This window comes from Lepidochelys olivacea, assembly GCF_965140295.1.
Source record: "Lepidochelys olivacea isolate rLepOli2 genome assembly, chromosome: 10".
NCBI classification, from domain to species: Eukaryota; Metazoa; Chordata; order Testudines; family Cheloniidae; genus Lepidochelys; species Lepidochelys olivacea.
In genome coordinates, this window is record NC_140420.1 from 77203544 (window position 1) to 77223001 (window position 19458).

At 43.5% G+C, this 19458-nt stretch overlaps 1 protein-coding gene across 2 annotated transcripts in view; it reads right to left on the minus strand.

Annotated features, from left to right (window-relative positions):
• Positions 1-19458, minus strand: part of ADAMTS17 (ADAM metallopeptidase with thrombospondin type 1 motif 17) — a 254629-nt gene that overhangs the window by 188720 nt on the left and 46451 nt on the right. For both annotated transcript variants that reach the window (XM_084641878.1, XM_084641877.1), the window contains exons 5-7: positions 17853-17936; positions 17302-17459; positions 10822-10865 (exon numbers count right to left, since the gene is read on the minus strand). In XM_084641878.1, coding sequence (XP_084498004.1) covers positions 10822-10865; positions 17302-17459; positions 17853-17936 — 286 coding nt within the window. The remainder of the gene's footprint in view (positions 1-10821; positions 10866-17301; positions 17460-17852; positions 17937-19458) is intronic.

Sequence of the window (19458 nt, forward strand, 5' to 3'; positions counted from 1 at the left end):
ATAAGAACCATGTATGTCTGACATGAGAGGAAAAAAACTCAGATGATTTTCAAATATAAATGCATCGTTCTTCTTAAACAGCAAATGATGCCTTCAGCTTATGGCTGATTGACAGGGTGAACCATGAAAATAAAGATGTACATAAAGACGAGGGGTGGGAAGGGACAGACGTAAGACTTTGACCTGCCGGGGAATTGAATCATTAACGTGTTGAACTGAAGAACCTGTTTTGTGAGATCTGTGCTGCATTATGCAGGGACTGAGAGGACATTACGATTTAGATTTTTTTTTAAAAACAGGTGTGATTTCTATTGGGAGGGCAGGGTCTCTCATGGAAGTCAGGATATCAGAGTTCTACTCCCAGCTCTGTCACTGACCTGCAGCATCCCCTTGGGCAAATCACTTCACCTCTACATGCCTCGTTTTTCTCTTCTACCCTTTGTCTATTTCAATTGTAAGCTCTTCAAGGCAGGGAACTCTCTTTTACTCTGTCTGTACAGCGCATAGCAGAAAGGGGCCAGGATCTCATTTGGGGCCTCTATGGTCTTTTATACTGCTGGCAAATGTTGGATTATTTATGAAGCACTAACAGAGTGCGTGGAACTGTATAAAATGAACACATCCCTGTTTTCAAAGGCTAACACCACAAAAGAGGAACAGTGCAGACAGGACACACTAGGAAATCCAGAGGAAGGCACAGCCTTTTAGTTTTTAAATGTTATTAATTTACTTCTTATGAGCATCCCAGAAGGGAGCAAACCTTAAGGAAGGAAATTAATGAGGGTAGAGCCACAAGGGGTTGGTGAATTCCATCCATAGCAGGCAGCATTTAAAAAACACAGTCTCCGTGACCAATGACCAATCTCCGTGAACATGGAAATTGACTTTGGAGACAAATGGCATAAAATGATACAAAACACCAAAACATAGATAAAAGTCTGTAGTTATAATCCATTCCCTGGAATGCTCTGCCTTCAGGCCTAATGTACTGAAGTTATTCTACTCACATCTGCCTCAAAGACTTCTCAGCTTCACACATACAGTAGCTGGGAGTGATTCCAGAGCTCTTCCTGACATTTGTTTGGCATGATGTGCTAGCTGGACATCAATTAGGCCCTGCCTTCAGCTTGTCTGACTGCATATGCAACTGACGGCTTTCAGAGATAAACAGCAGGTTTCTATATATTGTGATGAAATGGAATGCAGCCGTCAGTGAAGTCATGGTGCTCAGGCAATGTTCTAGAAGTCAGCTCTAATCAAAATATTAATCCATTCAGGGAACTAACCTGGAGCCAAAACTAAAATTCACAAATTCTAACTGTCCGGCAGGTGAATCCAAAGTACACAAACTGCCTGTTCCAGGAAAGAAAAAGAACCCTGGGAGACGAGCATATATACTTCACCTTACACATCCAACTGCTTGCCTGACTGGGTTTACACAGAAATCGACCGCAGTGCTGCTGAACGACACTCTCAAGCAAGAGCGGCCGCGCGCTGGTACGTGCGGTAGCAGCAAGTGTCTCTTTATCCAAATCAGGGCTTGAGTCACGCTGGAATGCTTTGGAACACCGTTCCAGCACTTTTTTGGGAGCAGGAATGCTGTTCTGGCCCTCTGGAAGCATTGGAACTGCATTCCAGCACTTCTTTATTAAGGACTCGAGCGCTGATCCAAATGAATCCACGGCATACATCCCAAAGGGCCAGAGAGAAAAATGAAGGTAGAAGGTGTGATACAGACACATACACCATTGAAGACAAAACTAAACAAGACTACTGAGCTGCAAGACAAATTTAAAAAAATAAATAAAATCCAAACACTCCAATTTCCACAGCAGTAAAGAGAAAACAAGGTCCCTGCAAAATAAAGTCAGCCCTCTACTCAACAAGTTACATTTGCACATAAATCAGTGAAAAGGGCTGAGGTATTTGACAGTAAATATGCAGTTTGTTTCATCTGGCATACCTGACTTCTTTTCTATTTTTACAGTCTGGAAAGAGAGCTATACCAGTATACCAGCAGCTAGGTTATTTTTGTTTAATTTTTGCATTTCTCTTGTCTTAGTGAAAACAGACTAGTCAGTTTCACTTTTTTTTCTAGTTAGTTTCACTTTCCGGCCTTTAAGTACCATTACTGAACAAGATTTTCAAAAGCAAATCAATGGTTTTGGGTGCCCAAATTGCGATACCTTGAAGGGGACTGACTGAGCTTCAGAAAGTACTGAGCATCCTCTGGAAATCAGGCCCTTTGAAGGTATCTCAGACACCCAAAAATAGAGGCATCTAGTCACTTTATCAAAACCTTGGCCACTTAATTTTACAGCAGCCAAAAGCATGCTGGGTGCATCACAGAACAAACAAAAATAGAAGAGCTAAAATCCTGACCCAAATGAAGTCAATGGCAACACACCCGGACTTCAAGGAAGCGAGGATTTCACCCAAAGTCCCTGGCCCAAATAGCTAGTGACTTAAGACATGATCCTGTAAACAGGTGCACACGTGGTTTAGCTTTACAACATGTAAGAAGCCCCACTGAAATCATAAACATGAAGCTACAAATAAGTGTAACATGAAGTGGAGTGAGCAAGAGAACAAGGTGAGAAAGGACAAAGGTCACAGCAGGAGGATCAAATGGTACTTGGTCGGGGTCTGTGCACATCTCTATGTTTTCGTTAAAATGTCTGTAATCTTGTATTAAACTCACTTGGCATGAAAGTAGTAAGATTTCAGGAGGGATTTGGAAGGGGAGAGATTGATGCCTGATGAGCAGGAGTGAAAGGTCTTCCCACATAAGATGTGGCATGCAAACAAACAAAAAAACCCAATGGTGGCGGAGATGGTAGTGGGAGAATATTGAACACGAGCACCATTCTGTATTGTTTAGGTTGCAAACATTGCAGAGGGAATATTTAAATCAAAAGGAAAAGTTTGAACTGAATTGCACAGCTGCTCATGTCAGTTCAGTAAAACCAGCGTGATTCCTCATTGCCCTGAATCCTGGGATTTTCACTGACAAAGTGCTTTACACAGTCACAACCAACTAAAAAAAGAGAGATGGCAGAGGAGAATGAAGCCCCATGTTTTTTACAAGCCTTAATCAACCTGACACAGTCCCTTTCAGGAGACCCTTTATTTTGGGCTTACTATATAGTGTGTTTGATTTAAATGGCAACAAGACAACATCTAAAGACAGGCATCACTTCTCTAGTGGGTTGTTTTAAGGTGCAGGTATTTCTGTTTATTCTGCCATCAAATTACCACCACCCTGCCCGGAATTTGCAGAAATTCTCAACTTGAACAATTATCGAAAAGATCTTTTAATGTGAGGATGCCTTTTCTTTTCCACTCATGCCATACCAAATAGGTCTTTCCCACTCCTAGGGGATTAATCATACCTGATGAGAGATTCCGACGGGAGAGTTAGGGGGTTAGAATCAGTACCAAGTAAAAAGGAAGCTCCAGAAACACAAAATGCAAAAGAGGTAGCAGCAAGCTCAGAACTGTCATTTGCTGTGGGTAAGAGAGAAGATGCAGAACCTAATTGAACCAGCAAACGGTCAAGGATGATGCAAGAAATGCAAGTACCAACTATCTGAGGTTTAATGCAAGGACTCTGCTTAATCAAAGACATGCATCAGCATCGTCTTTGCATCATCCAGGCATAGTCCTGAACTATGTGCTAGTGGGGACCCCAAGGAGACCGACCACACACACACATATATATTATATATATATATATATATACACACACACAAGCAAGCAGACGGGTGTGGGAACAGAAAACTTCTCCTAAGGAGTGGCGCTACCAGGAGAGGGAACACGAAGCCTCCACAGAACAATACCATCTAGCACATATATAGCATTTTTCATACTGTTCCTTAAGCACTTTACAAAGGAGCTGAGGATTATTATCTCCATTGTACAGAGAGGGAAACCGAGGCACAAACAGGGGAAGTGGTCTCTTGGCAGGCCAGTACTGGAGCCAGGAATGAAACCCCAGTCTCCAGAGTCCCACTCCAGTGCCTGATCCATCAGGCCACACTGCCTCACTGTCAACAAGAGCTGGAGAAAGATGGGTGTTAGGAGAGAGCACATACAGCGCTCCCCTCTCCAGAACCAAGCCACAGAGGGGCAGGGGGAGACACGTGACCGAGCTGGAGGTAAAGACATTTTCAATCAGGATAATTAAGGAGATTTAAGCAAGACTCTTATTTTCCATTTCATGCTTCTCCTTTGCCCTCACTTTTTATTATTAACTGAGTCAATGGAAGCTTCGGCTTGGATCCGGGGTGACGCGCACAGTGCGGAGTCAAGGCAAAGCTTTAAGTCTGAAATAGTCAGGCTCATTCCGAACTAACCATAAAGCGGCTTATTTGGCACTGAGCGATGGAAATATCCAACGAAAGGGGCATTCTCAATCTGCTTATGTCACAGAGAGGTTGGATTCTGACAACGCGCAGGGCTCCAAGCGTCAGTCTGATATTAATAGCTAGACGTTGAACTCTCAGTTTGGCTGGCTTGAAGGCGGCTCAGCTGGAACGGAGATTTTTTTTTTTGCAGGAAACAGTAGACCTGCTTAAAGTCACATCACAAGAGATGCAGCAGCCTGCAAACTGCTGAAGTGGTTTGTGTCAACAGGGAAGGCTGTGTTGTATAACGCAAACCTCCTCTGCTTCAATCCCAGAGGGTGCTGGAAGTCCTACCGGCCACGCTGTTGAAACATTATTAATGGAATTGTCTTGCATGTGGGTTTATTATTTTTTCCCTCCTCCTTTTAAAAGCCATCTGTTCTTAGGCCAGCTATGGGTAGTGAGCTGCGACAGGCTACTTCCAAAATAAAAGGGATTCAGCCTCAGGGTATTATCCCACAAAGCCATAATACCTCCACATTTTCACCACTTTTGAGCTCATTTCAGCCATTATGTAACCTTCAACACTACCATGGCAGCTGGGCCAAGAAAACTTGAACTCGGTCCCCCGAGCACTTGGCGTGAGCGACAAGCCTCTGCCAGAATATAAATACAAACTTCCTGCTGCTGCTTTCTTTTTCTCTGCATCTGCATGGCAGGCAGAAGTTCCAGGAAGTTTTTTCATTAGGGATAATATTTGGATCTCCTCAAGCTCAAATGGGGCCCTCTAGTAACTTATTTAAATTGCATAGACCTACTGTCAAACAACTGTATGGGCCCCAATCCTCCCACAATCAGCAATTCTACTTCCACGGCAGCCACAAAAGTACAGAAATTAAGGAGTTACTACTCATAACCCATTGTTATCAACACTGCATCCGATGCAGTGAGCTGTAGCTCACGAAAGCTTATGCTCAAATAAATTTGTTAGTCTCTATGGTGCCACAAGTCCTCCTTTTCTTCTTACTGCTGTGCCTACTTATTGTAGCAAACGTAGTACTTTATGTAACAGTATGCACTCTTTACATAGGCCCTTAAACATACCTGGGCAACATTAGACTTTGGGCTTGTACTGTCCCTTATAGCCAGGGATATTATAGCATTTTATATGTTAATTGATTAAGCCACATGATCTCCTGTGGGGTGTGGATTAAAATCCTCATTTAACAGAGATAAACTGAGGCATTCAGTGGTTAAGTGACCTTGCCAAAGGTCACACAGTGAGTCAGGGTCAGAGCTGGGAAGAGAAATCAGGTGTCCAGACTCTGAACTCCCTACTCTCTCTGCATCAGTAGTATCAATCCCCATGCTTCAGGGCATTAACTGATTGCCACTTGACAGCAGAAAGAAGCCTCTTCCCTTATACATAACATGGTAGTGCATTATGAAATACTGGCCAATATCATACACAAGATAGTATGATGTACATTAGGCTAGATGGACCAATGATCTATTCCAAGACGATCACTACTGTGTACTTATGTAAAAACGTCTTTTAATGACAGAAGGGCAGGGCCGGATTAACGCATAAGCAAACTAGGCAGGTGCCTTGAGTCCAAATTCATGAGGGAGGCTGAAAATTGTGCACTGGTGGTGTGCTTTTTTCATTTTTGGGGGGTTGTTTTTACTGATGCCAACTGAAAGAACTTCACTCAAATGAGTGAGTGGCGTTGCGACCTGGTGCACGGGGTCACAACGCCACTCAAATTTGGGCAGCCGAGCCAAATTTAAGTGGCATTGTGCCAGGCTGCCATGCCACTCACTGAAGCAAGTGAAGTTCTTTCAGTTGGCACACAAATCCGCCCCAGTGGAAGAGCGGGCAGAGATAGTCCTCACAGAACTGAGACTCATGTAGCCATTCCCAGTAGAGCTAAGGAGAACACTGGATAAAGAAACCACTTCCTTCTCCAAGGATGTGAACTGGCTGGGATGGGCATTAACTGCAGTGGCATGTAATGGAGGGAACATCCCTGAAATGTATTATTATTCAAATTAGAAGCTAGGGGCCCAGAAATGTATGTTTGCCTAGGGCCCAGTGATGGGTTAATCCAGCCCTGCAGAAGAGCAAATGGCCTCTGAAAAGCTAATTACAATTTTTTTTCTTAATTCTGCAATTTAACAACCAAATCAAATCTTTTGAAATTACTGGGGGGGGGGGGTGAGAGAAGCAGCAAAAATGATGCATGCTTCTGCTGAGACCTTGTTCTTTAAATTTAAAGCCAAATTAGAAAAGTGAGTGGTGGTACACGGTGGGATAACGTGCCCTATGGGGGCGGGAGTGGGGGATTTCTGAAGCACACCAACAGGTTGCATGTTAATTGGTCTGGGTATATGCTGCTGGTGTGCACTAAAGCTTGCCTAGTGCGCTTCAACGTAGTGCTTGTCAGGAGCACAACCGGCTGCCAGCCTCATCACTAGGCAACCCAGCAAGCTCAGCTGGGCCCAACAACCCTTCTCCAAATGGTTGTGCTTCGTGACCTGCTTCAGTTGAGTCCTTGCCTCCCTGCCCTGATTCTGACTCAGACTCTGACCTTTGGCTTGGCTCCTCAACCCTGACTCGTTTCACTCTCAGATCGGTACTGGACTCCCGGATCTACGCTTGCCATCGAGCTGAACTGCAGCCACGACTGCCAGGCAAGGGCCTGCTCTACCTACTCGGTAGGCCACCCAGACCGTGGCAGCTTCCTGTTTGAAACCATACTATGTTAAAGTGCACTAGGAACCTTTAGAGCACACCAGCCAGGTGTACACGGACCAATTAAGGTACAATGCATGAGTGCGCTTTAGAAATCACACCCCTATGGAGCAGGTTACCCCACCATGTAGACAAGCCCTAAGAGAATGAGAACGTAGCACTAAAAGCATGGTGAAGGGATCTGCTCGGGCTCAGGGTTGCCAGGTGCAGGGGATGTCTGCTCAGTGACTGAGCTGCTTTCATAGATTCACAGAACTTAAGGCCTAACGGCACCATGATGATCACCTGGACTCATCAGCAGCATAACACAGGCCAGGGAACATCACACAGCGACTCCTGTTTCAGGAACGGCCATGAACACCATCATTTAAACATAACTGTGATTGATCACATAAGAATTAGAAAACAAAACCAGATGCAATGTAGACAGATCCAAATATATCCATATCAAGATCAGCTAAATGTAATAACTTCATTTAATATACTTTCAATGCACATAACGGTGGCCACTGAAAAAGTCAACAATTCTTGCACACTGGTGCCTGAGACATAGCAACTACTTCCTACTCTGAACAGCAGGGGAAACTGTGGAATCGCCACTATCACTGCGTAGGAATTGAACACAGATGCTGCTATTTGAAATGGTGAGCCTTGTATTGAAGTAGAAGAACATTACCGTAGTTTATTCTTCCTCTGCAATGACTCCTGATCCACCACACACAAACAACACAAGGACAACTTAATTACTCGTGTAACTTCCCTGATATGCACGGGTTACATTGGGGTGAATTTTGCAAATAAAGACAAATCTTAGGGTTAAACCACCACACCTTTTGTGAAGAGAGGGATAGGGAGCTTATATAAACTGCCAAGGGGGGAAAAATCACTAATTGATCAAGTTTATCTATAGAAAAGGTAGATCGCGATCTCTAGATAAACAAAAATCTTTGGGGCAGCCAAGCCACCAAGAAACTTCATCATATTGTTTAGGATGTACCCCTTTCAGTACAAGGATGAAAAATTTACTCAGACCGATCAAATCTGTTCTGCCTTAGAAATGATACTTCCTCAAACCATGGCAGTCTCAAAATGCATACTGCACCACTGTGTTATAACTCAATCAGATAATCCTAATCAAGGCAGATGATGAACAGATGGGCAGAGAAGTGACTCACACCCTTTCAGCTCCACATCCTACCACTTGAGCGGCATTTCCCAAAGTAGGGAGCATAAATGGACGCCAGGCTGATGGGAAGACAGATACCTCAGTTGTTCTCTAACATCTTAGCTTTCATTAGATCTCATTTCAAAGAAAACCTACAAAATTCAATGCTGAGGTATCCACCTGAGTTTGCAGAGAGCCTGAAACTGCAGCTCCCAGAGATCCAAACTGTCTCATTCATTTCACTAGGCATTCACTTGGATGCCAGTGATGGCATTTTAAATGTCAACATTGTTAATGATTTCAGTGTTCACCATGGCACGTAACAGAGGAGAAGATGCATCATATTACAAAGATCTGCACAACCATTTCCCAAAGTCTGGGATACGCTGCAGGGCGAGGAAGGAAGAGCTAGCCAGTGGGGCATGGAAGATAAATAGATTAAGATGATTATGCGGAGGGGGCAGGACTGGTTTTATTTTCTTGAATATGTGCTCAACTTCTACCAGGTTGGGAAATGCTGCACTGGAAAGAATAGGAAACAAATGTGGTATTTACCACCCTATCTTCCACTACCTCTACAAGAATCCCATTGGGCCAGAGAGAGAGAGAAACTACGCAGCTATTGCAAGAACAGAAAAGACATCATCATATTTCCTCAGCCAGACTGTATGTGGAAAGAGAATTCCTGAACATGGATCCTCATTAATGCAGTCTTTAAACAAGGAAAGAGATTTGAACACAGTAAGCATTTGTTAAGCAGTAGCATGTGTCTTCCATCAGCTTTATTTTTGCGCAGAGATCACCATGTACTGTGCCGGAGCCACATCCGGACTCAGGTACTCAGCTTAAATACTTCCTTAGCGGAAGGATGTTTTCCACTGGGCTTGGAGAGAATAAGCACATTGTAAAGAATTCCCACTGGAAAGTCTGGAGACATGGCACAGATCTTGTTAATATTTGAACAAAGAATGTATATATTTTTCAATTATGTTTACTTCCTTTATCCCCTATGATTATTCTCCACACCACACATACGGAAGAATCTGTGTTCTGAGACGTGAGTTTCACAACAGTCTCAGACCTCCTACTGAAGAATGTTTAAAGTTATCTTCCCCCAAGCCAACCCTCCCCAGCTATTTCTCTCTGTTAGCACGAACTACGGTGTTGTCCCCAACTTCCAGAGACTGAGCTCAGTCTGAGACCTGCTGGAACAGATGACAAAACCAGAATTCACTTGGAATAAAGAAACTGGGGCAAAGGCAGCTGGACTTTGAAGCAAATCTGTAAACAAATCACATGATAATCATGAAAAGAAAAGGAGTACTTGTGGCACCTTAGAGACTAACCAATTTATTTGAGCATGAGCTTTTGTGAGCTACAGCTCACTTCATCGGATGCATACTGTGGAAACTGCAGCAGACTTTATATACACACAGAGAATATGAAACAATACCTCCTCCCACCCCACTGTCCTGCTGGTAATAGCTTATCTAAAGTGATCATCAGGTTGGGCCATTTCCAGCACAAATCCAGGTTTCCTCACCCTCCACCCCCCCACACAAATTCACTCTCCTGCTGGTGATAGCCCATCCAAAGTGACAACTCTTTACACTATTACCAGCTGATGATCACTTTAGATAAGCTATTACCAGCATGATGATCACTTTAGATAAGCTATTACCAGCAGGACAGTGGGGTGGGAGGAGGTATTGTTTCATATTCTCTGTGTGTATATAAAGTCTGCTGCAGTTTCCACAGTATGCATCCGATGAAGTGAGCTGTAGCTCACGAAAGCTCATGCTCAAATAAATTGGTTAGTCTCTAAGATGCCACAAGTCCTCCTTTTCTTTTTGCGAATACAGACTAACACGGCTGTTACTCTGAAACCTATGATAATCATGGATAGTATATTGAGTTAGGCCTCCAAAAGCAGGTAGTGCGGCGATAAAAGAAAAACTGGAGGGCCGGAGATGCCTTATGGAATATGTAAGGTGTGGGGTGTAGTGGCACCTGCCATTGGAAAACCAGGGCTGGGACACAATTAAATGTAGTTGGAAGTTAGAGGTGGGAAAGACAATCTCTAATTTGGCTTTGCTTCAGTAAGGTCCTTCTTTTCTCTCTCTCTCTGTCATACCCTTCCCCTACAGGCCAGGAAAGGAGGAAGACACACATCGTTACGGATGTTTCTGTTTTTTGATACTTGGGAGGCAATAGAATACTCCAGTGATGGCAGGGGTCCCATATATAGATTGAGATTAGACAGAGAAAAAAGGCAGAAAAAATACCCACTTTGCCAAAGCCTGGCATCAGGAATGTAACTGCCATTTAGATCTGAATGTTATGTAGGCAATTAAGGGCAGATATAGGACACTTGGTATGCATTATCTGTCAGCTGTTAAGTCCAGGCATGATCCATGTTTGTATGATGGCCACATTCATAACAATAACAGAAGCATGAGAACAAACCCAAGCGTCAAAGGCATCGTCCAGAGAGCTGATCATCTCAATACGTAGCTGGCATTTAAAACATACTCCTCCTAATTGCACTGACTTACCCACTGTGTCACAGGGTTCGTCTTTGTGTACGCAGAAATCTGTCCTAAAAAGAAAATAAAAACACAAATCAGATGTATGCTGTGCCTCAAGAACAGATTAGAGAAAACCAGAGGTCCATGAGCCAAAGTTCTGAAACATTCCCAGCTATCAGGAAAGTCAAGGTCCTTTAACTGCTGTGTATTATACATGATGACAGCACTGACTTATTTTCAAGATGACAAGAGTTATTTTGATAGTTCCACTACAGTACTCACTACATCCAAAGCCAAACCTAGGCTTCTTAAGATCGAACATGCAAGAGAGAACTGCCACATTAGGAAGTAGGAAACCACATGTTTCTATGACAAAGTTTGTCAATAGCCTAGACTAAAATTGGGCCACTCACGTTCACACAGTACTGCTCAAAAGAAGTCGTCGTCATGCAATCCTGCAGCATAATCTAAATCTAAGCGAGGAGAAATCAGCAGACGTTGTACATGGTTATATAGGACTGAGCCCTAGAAAAACAAAGTTGTGTCGGAATCAGGGGTTCTCAATCTTTTTCTTACTGAGACCTCCCCAACATGCTATAGAAACTCCAGAGCCCACCTGTGCCACAACAACTGGTTTCCGCATATAAAAGCCAGGGCCAGCGTTAGTGGGTAGCAAGCAGGGCAACTGCCTGGGGCTTTTGCTTTCTGCCCTGGGCCCCAGCGAGTCTAACACTGGCCCAGCTTGAGGGACCCCCTAAAAACTGCTCACATCCCCCCCATCCCAGGGGGTCCCAGATCCCTGGTGGAAATCACAGTAAAAACTGCTCTCTTTCAAATTCTCCCCCTTTTAATCTATTTCATTCTGTGTGTATGTGTGTATATATATATATATATATATAATTTTATTTATTTATTTATATATATATATATATATATACACACACACACACACACACACACACACACATTATATTATATATACACACACATATATATATACACACACATATATACACATATTTTTTTTTGCTCCACAGACACAGAAAAGAAGAAAAGGGAAAGAGCCAGAAATAAAACAAAAGGAGGAAGCAGAAGGGGGAAAAGTAAACAAAATATTCAGGTTAGCGGTAGACAAACCTACTCAAATAAAATACGAGCCAGCCTGAATTTTCATCCAAGACTTGAAGCAACCAACAGCCTTTAACCAGGTTCAAAAGAGTTCGATCAACCGGTTTTCCCACCTTTTTCACATCCCACTGTACTTCCTGGGTTTGACCAGGACAGGAAGCAGATCATCATCATGACTGTCTGTGACACAGTAAGACCCAGAAGCCCAAGTCAGACTAAGACCTGACTGTCCTAGATGCTGTACAAACACAGAACAAAGAGATGGCCACTGCGCCCCCAGGAGCTTTTAATCTAAATAATATCAAAATATCACAAGAATGCTCCATCGCGAATGCTCCAAGTGGAATGCTCCAAGTTACAACACAAATATTTTTTAAAAAATTAAAATAAGGTTTGCATACATTCAAATAAGGATCAGAGCATCTCCACTGTCCTTGCCTCACCCTTGGGAACCCGCTTTGGCAAAGAGTACTAGCTTCTCCCAGCAGCTCTGCTTTACAGATGAGGAGCCAGGGAAATCTATTAAAGCTGCTAAGAGACACCAAAGGGTTCAATTTGAGCGAAGCAACAGCCTTGTCATTACTCCAACTGCCTTTTCAATCCAGGGTGAGGGGGCGCAAAAGTTATGCACATACATTGTGAGTGTGTGATTATAAGTGCCCAGCCCACAGGTGGGATTTTGTGTTGGGGGGAGGAGGAAGGGTAAAGAGAATGTCCTGCTGGAATAAAAATGTAAGAATGGGATTTTTCAGAAGAAAATAATGGAGTGAGATCCCGAACACCCATTTCAATGAGACTTGGGCCCTTCACTCTCCTTCGATCAAGTTGTTAAAGAAAACAAATCCCAGCTCAAGTTAGTTTAAAAAAAAAATTAAAAAGCAATTGAAAATAATCAATATTAACTGTCAACCTTCATATTAAAAAACCTACCCTGAATATTTCCAAGCTTACAGTTCATGGCAAAAGAGCCATGATTACAGCCATCAATGGGTTAAAAACCAGGCAGAACCAAAAGAAGCAGCAGCCGCCCCCACCATGCCCTGGCCAGGGCTTTCATTTTTCAGAGCAGCACCGCTGCGTCCGACACCTTGACATTTGCTCTTCACGGAGCTGGCATAAGAACAGTTCCTGAGTTCCCAGAGCCAGCTCGACAGAGGTTTATTTAAGGACTTATTATGTTCTATAAACTGGTAAATCAAACAGATGCTTTTATTGTCACAACAAATAGCTGAACTACTAGTAGATGGCAGAGGGCCATCACTAGAAATGAATCTCTCCAGACTGGCTATCTTAGCAAATAATGCATCACAAGTCTTGCCACTTGCGCTTTGTGGTTCTACCGGGAAAGGTGTCTGGTGGTTTCAGTCAAGTAGGAGAAATTACCACCAGGCCATAAAACTAATGGTCTTGTAAATAATTCACCACAATTTGCAGACTATGACCAATCTCTATAATCCCTCACTTCTAAGGGGGCTGGTCTCTTTTGGTCATAGTGGTGCTCTTAAGTGAAGCAATAAAAGGAAACCTAACATTTCATCTGCCCCGCAGTACTCTGCAGCTGGGTCTGTGAGTAAAATACCTTCAATGGCCCCCAAAACACAAAGCCAAGAAACCCATCCTTCTGCTCTGAGACCTTGCATCCAACCGTTCTGCATACTGACCACTTGTATAAGAATACAAGAACATAAGAACGGCCATATTGGGTCAGACCAATGGTCCATCTACCCAGTATCCTGTCTTCCGACCGTGGCCAGTGCCAGATAAGACAGAGGGAATGAAAAGAACAGGGCAATTTTGAGCGATCCATCCCGTCGACCTGTCCCAGCACAAGGCAGTCAGAAGCTTAGGGACATCCAGCGCATGGGGTTGCTTCCCTGACCATCTTTGCTAATAGCCAAGGCTACGATTTTATCATGGATAGTTTTAGTACAACTCAGGGACAGGTCGCAGGCAAGAAACAGAAAGTCACGGAAGCCAGGACCTGCCCCTGACTTTTACTAAAAACATCCCTGACATACTGGGGAGGAAGGAGGGTCCTGGCTCTCCCCCCACCCGCTCTGCAGCGGCTGGTAGCTGCAGGGACCCCATTTCCCCGTGGCTGGAAGGGGTCCCCCGCCACCCTGCAGGGCTTGTAGTGACAGAGGAGTCCTCCATCGCCCGCTTGCCCCTGGCCGCTGAGCAGTTCCGGGGTCCCTCTGCTGCCGCCAGCGGCTGGAAGCTGTGAGGGCCCCCCACCCGCAGCCGCTGAGCAGCTCTCGGGTCCCTCTACCATTGCCGCTGGCTGGGAGCTGCGGGGGGGCCCCCCGACTGCTTGTGGCGGCTGAGCTGCTGCAGGGGGACCCCTGCCAGTAGCGGCAGCTCAGGAGTCGCCGGTGGCACCGGCAGCCAGTTAGTTGTGGGGCTCCCGCCACTCACAGCTATCCCCATGGAGGCTGGGCTGCTGCGGGGCCCCCAATGTCACGGAGGTAGCACGAATTCCATGACTTCCGCAACCTCCGTGACATAATCTTAGCCTTACTAATCGCTATTTATGGCCCTATCCTCCAGGAACGTATCTAATTCTTTTTGGAACTCGGTTATACTTTGGGCCTTCACAGCATCCCCGGCAACGAGTTCCACAGGTTGACAGTACTTCCTTTTATTTGTTTTAAACCTGCTGCCTATTCATTTCATCGGGTGACCCCTGGTTCTTGTGTAAGGCCGCCTTTGTTTGTAAGTGGCCACCCACCATTCCATCGGAGGGATTTTCCTCTCTACGGGAGCACTTCCTAGGAAGTACAAATGGGGAAAACACTTATTTTCTGCTTCATCAGGCAAAGGTAAATTCCCAGAACCAAAATGGTCATGGCTCCTTTTCGTGAACACGGACAGCAAGCTGGAACCAGAGTTCTCTTTGGAGGCTGACCCTAAAGATTCTGAGTTCTCAAGCAACTGCAGCTGCTGAAAATCCAACTTCTGCTTTTTCTGGCTCAGGTATTTCTGCTGGACATGCTGTTGCTTCCATATCCTCCATGGCTGGTCCATCTGTACAGTCTGGTGAGGATCCAGGGACACACACACATGCTTCTAAAGCCAAGAGAAGAACACCTCGTTTCCTTGCTATACAAATAAGAACTGCTGGACCAGAGGCCTTCCAAACAACACAGCATCCTTTATGTTGCACGAACAGGAATGGGTTAGAACTGCGGGAATGGGAAAACACTGCAATCACATGCTGCTGGCCTACTGTGCTGGATAGATGTGGTTCTTTTGAAGAAAACCAGTGCTCCTGTGCCCAATTTTCCTCCTCACAAAATCAGCTGCTCTTCAAGTTTATTATCCAAACTAGTGGCAGTTGTAGCTTTCCGGCTATTATTACAAAACCTTCCAAATCCATTTAGCCCAGAGAGGATCCCTACAGTTTTCTTCAAGTGACTGACTCCAACTCGTTTAGCATGACACCAAGCATTTAATTTCATAAGCTGCAGAGGGCATAGATGAAATGCTCCGCTTCTCCCCGCCAGTGCCTAAAACCCCATCAGAGTGATTTGCATGCCTCACCGTGTCACACAGGATCAAAAGATTCGTGCTGGAAATTAGCACAACTGGATGCACAGATGAGAGTTAAAAAAATATCGTATGTATTTATTTAGGCCCTGATCCAATCAAGCACATGTTTAACTATAAGCAGGATGTGTATTACTCCCATTGACTTCAAAGAGACGACTCACCCTGCTTAGAAAGTTAAGCATATACTTAGGTGCTTTACTGGATCAAGGCCTGAGTGACTGCACTGAATACAGAGCAGATGGGGGATCCTGCACCAACTCCAGAGGAAACTGCACAATCATACACAAAGGTGCATTTTGGGGAAATTTACTAGCCCAGTGCACTGGCACAGAAATCATTGACTGGATATTCTGTAGCCCACTTTTATTTAACAGTCATTAGCATCCCATGATCACCATCATCAACATGTCTATAGAAACAAGAGAAAATGCTTTAGGGAGGGACTAAGTTTTCACCCTGTCAGCAATTCGTGTTTTTTATACTATAGAATCCTGTTCATTTAGACACCCGGGGTGGCTATTCTCTCACACTGACAGCAGCCCTATGCAATGAATGCTGTGCAGTCTAGTTCAAAATACTCATTCTCAACTGTGTTCAAACTGTGTAAGCAAATTTAAGGGGGAGGAAAATGGTTTTTAAATGGCCCTTGTTAATAAATTCCTGGAAGCGCAGACAGAGAAGAGGAGGAGAAACCATTTATATAAATGTCTGGGAAACACGTGAAATAAAATTCTGTGCTGAATAAGACAACAACAACGATGCTCCCTGAGTTTAATCTTGAGCAGTTCTGCTTTTAACCCTTACTTTGCTACTCTGCATCAAACAACTAGAACTTAGAACTACAGACTACTTAATCTCTTGGCACGCACCAAGTGCATCCCTTTTATGAGAATTTACTAACTTGATTTATTAGCTGTCATTGCCTTTCACGGTCATTAGGCTAAATCAGTTCCATGAGAGCTATTGCTATTAAGTGGCCACCCGTAATATATGGACCTTGGTGAAGTATCTCTGCATATATCTGGATCCATGATGTACAAAGATACAGAAAGACTTTCTCCAAGCAAATGCGTTATGGGGCATTGAAGCAAGGTGTTGGGAAATAGGGAAATCATTTCCAAAGAGTATCGATACTATTGTACCTATGCAGAACAGGAAGAGCCTCAATTTTTTTTGTCTTAAATCTTTGCTTTCTATTGACATTCAAAATCCTTCTTCCCTACCGATACTTTAATTTAAAATCACAACTGCAGTCTTCTTAAAAAATAGAAGATGCGGAATTTTTTCTATTCACATTATAGACAGAAAGAAAGTAGAAGGATGGATAATAATGCCGGGTATAGCAGTATTCTGTCCTATAGGTCAATATGGGTAACTTCCCTTGGACTTGAACCTTACACTGGCATGGTGTATTTGATCACTATATAGAGCCACAAAAGGGTGACCCTGGACAATCTGTGCTATGCGCCAATGGAGAGAGCAAGTTCTAACGGTGGTTTAGTGCCATGGTGGATCAAGTAGATAAGTGCTGGTTCTAAATGGAATACCCACAAACTGCCACTTTTATTGTTGTTGAGTTGTGTAGAGAAAGCACGGACTAACAGGTCGTCCAGTAGCATTCGAAAAAGGAAAGACCTTTCACTGCCACTGAAAGAATTACATTTTTTTAAAAATCAAGACAAATCATTCCATTCTGTTCCGTATTATCCATACAACCCAAATTAGCATGAATGAGGGACAAACATCAGCAACAGTGGGAAATGGCTGCTGGAATTACTTGCTGACCAAATGGCCCATATAAACAGGACGAGCAAACCACATCCACTGTACCTGGTAACAAAGACAGCAGCATCCACAGGAGGGGTATCATCTCTTGCACCAGGAACCTGATTATTGCCAAGATACTTTGCTCCACCATACTCTTCATTTTGCCAGTGACAGAAACTCTCCAAAGACCTCTCTCCATGGTGCCCAATGGACAGTTTTGCCTTTAGAAAAGAAAAAGGAATTCAAATAAACAAAGACTGGTCAAACTAGGGGATACATATATCTATATAGCATCAAATCATTAAGTGACAAACATACAGTTCCAAGTTATACTTGTGAAGGTTATATGTGCATCATCACGGCCTTAACCTGGGGCCTGAAATTCAGCACCAAAGCACTGATCTCTACCACTTCACCTAAAGAGCTAATGCCATCAGCTGGTAATAGTAGCAAGCTTCTTTGGGAGTAGTAGGCCCAAAGGGTTTATAGGATTGGGAACTGTGTTTTTGATTCCCTAACCATGTTAGGGAATCTTTATAACAGCTACTCCCCAGCCTAACTTGGGATTTTAAAGACAGACCACAGCGGCTGTATAAAAGTTTTGAAGAACTTACGGGACGGTTTCGAAGGAGGACTAGCTTGGTCACCCGAATGCTGACTTTAATTCCAAGGCTCTGGTGTTGAAACATATTGTACACCTGTCAAAACGCAACAAACAACATGCCAGAACATCAAAAAGAAAAAAAAGGTAACTAGAAGCAGACGAGGAACTAACCATGACCAAAAAAGTCGTCCCCCCTGCACTCAAAAAAAAAAAATAAAAAGGTTGGCTCAATCCAAAAACAAATGTATTGCATTATTCAACAAAAATACAGAATTATAAAAGGAGCAACTGTGGTGCGATTTTAGCCCAGATCATATGGTTGATAGTAGCAGCTACAACTCTCGAACAAATAAAATGTATTTTCCCTACGGCACATAATTTGGCTTCACCACACCGAACAATTTTTCACACACCCCCTCCAGCAAGGTTTACCATCGAGGGCAGAGCCCACCCAATAAAACAGACAAGTCCTTTTAAAAAACACACACACACACACACACACACACACACACCCCTCGTAGCAATATGCTCTAACAAGGGTAGCCAAGGGAAAAAGATCTGCTGGAGAATGGAGGAAAGGAAATATATTCCTAAGGAACATTAAATAGAAACTAGAGATCTCAGAAACACAAACACATGTTTAAAAATGGTAGCTAATACAGACTTTCAGCATTTAAAACGTCAGTGATATCTGAATGCAAAAATGAAATAATGGTGTGTTTTAGACTTCAGGAAATAGAATGGAAAAGCAATTTCCCTGTGTTGTTTTCATATCTTATATAAGAAAATAGTAATAAGTCAGCATATAATGACACAAGCCTCAGGAAATACAAAAATAGTGCTGGAAACTACCTTACTGCTATCTCCAGATTTCACATTCCTACTCAGATAGTTCACCTCATTTATAGGTTAGAACACAGAACTCTAATTGATCCCAGAATTACATTCCACCCCTTTCTCTGGGTACTACTGCTTTGCCTAGACCACATCAAAAAAAAAAAAAAAAAAGGTGTGAGCGGGGAAATACATTATAAAGTATTTTAAACTTTTTATAACTTTGGGACAAATGCCACACTCCCTACTCAGGCAAAAAAATCAAAACCACAGAAGAGACTTTTCTGAGTAGCGACAACAAGATCAGGCCCTGTTTGTTACCCAGATCTCATCTGGTTGTAAATGTTATTCAGGCTACCTACAGAGAGATGGAGACTGGATCGTTTTTTCTTCCTACAGTGAAGCCACTGCATGAACTTTTTTGGGGGGATCACGTTTTCAAAACCCTAAACTTTCCCTAATCATGAAAGCATTCAAGTATGCACTTAATTTTATGCACATTCTTAAGTGCTTTCCTGAATAGGGAGGGATTTAAAATGGTGTTTAAGTCAAGTGGTTTCTCAATCCGGGCCTAGACTGGGAGCCAGCAGCTCCTGAGTTCTAATCCCCATGCAGCCCTCTACCCATGTGTAGAATTGCTGGTACGACTTACCTACCTTACAGAAGTGTTTGACAATCTCTTAGGCCTGGTCTAAATGAACACTTATTTCATAGAAAGCTGGGGAGTAAATGTACCTCGCATTAGCCTGCCGCAGACTAGCTGGCCATGGGGACCAAGGTGC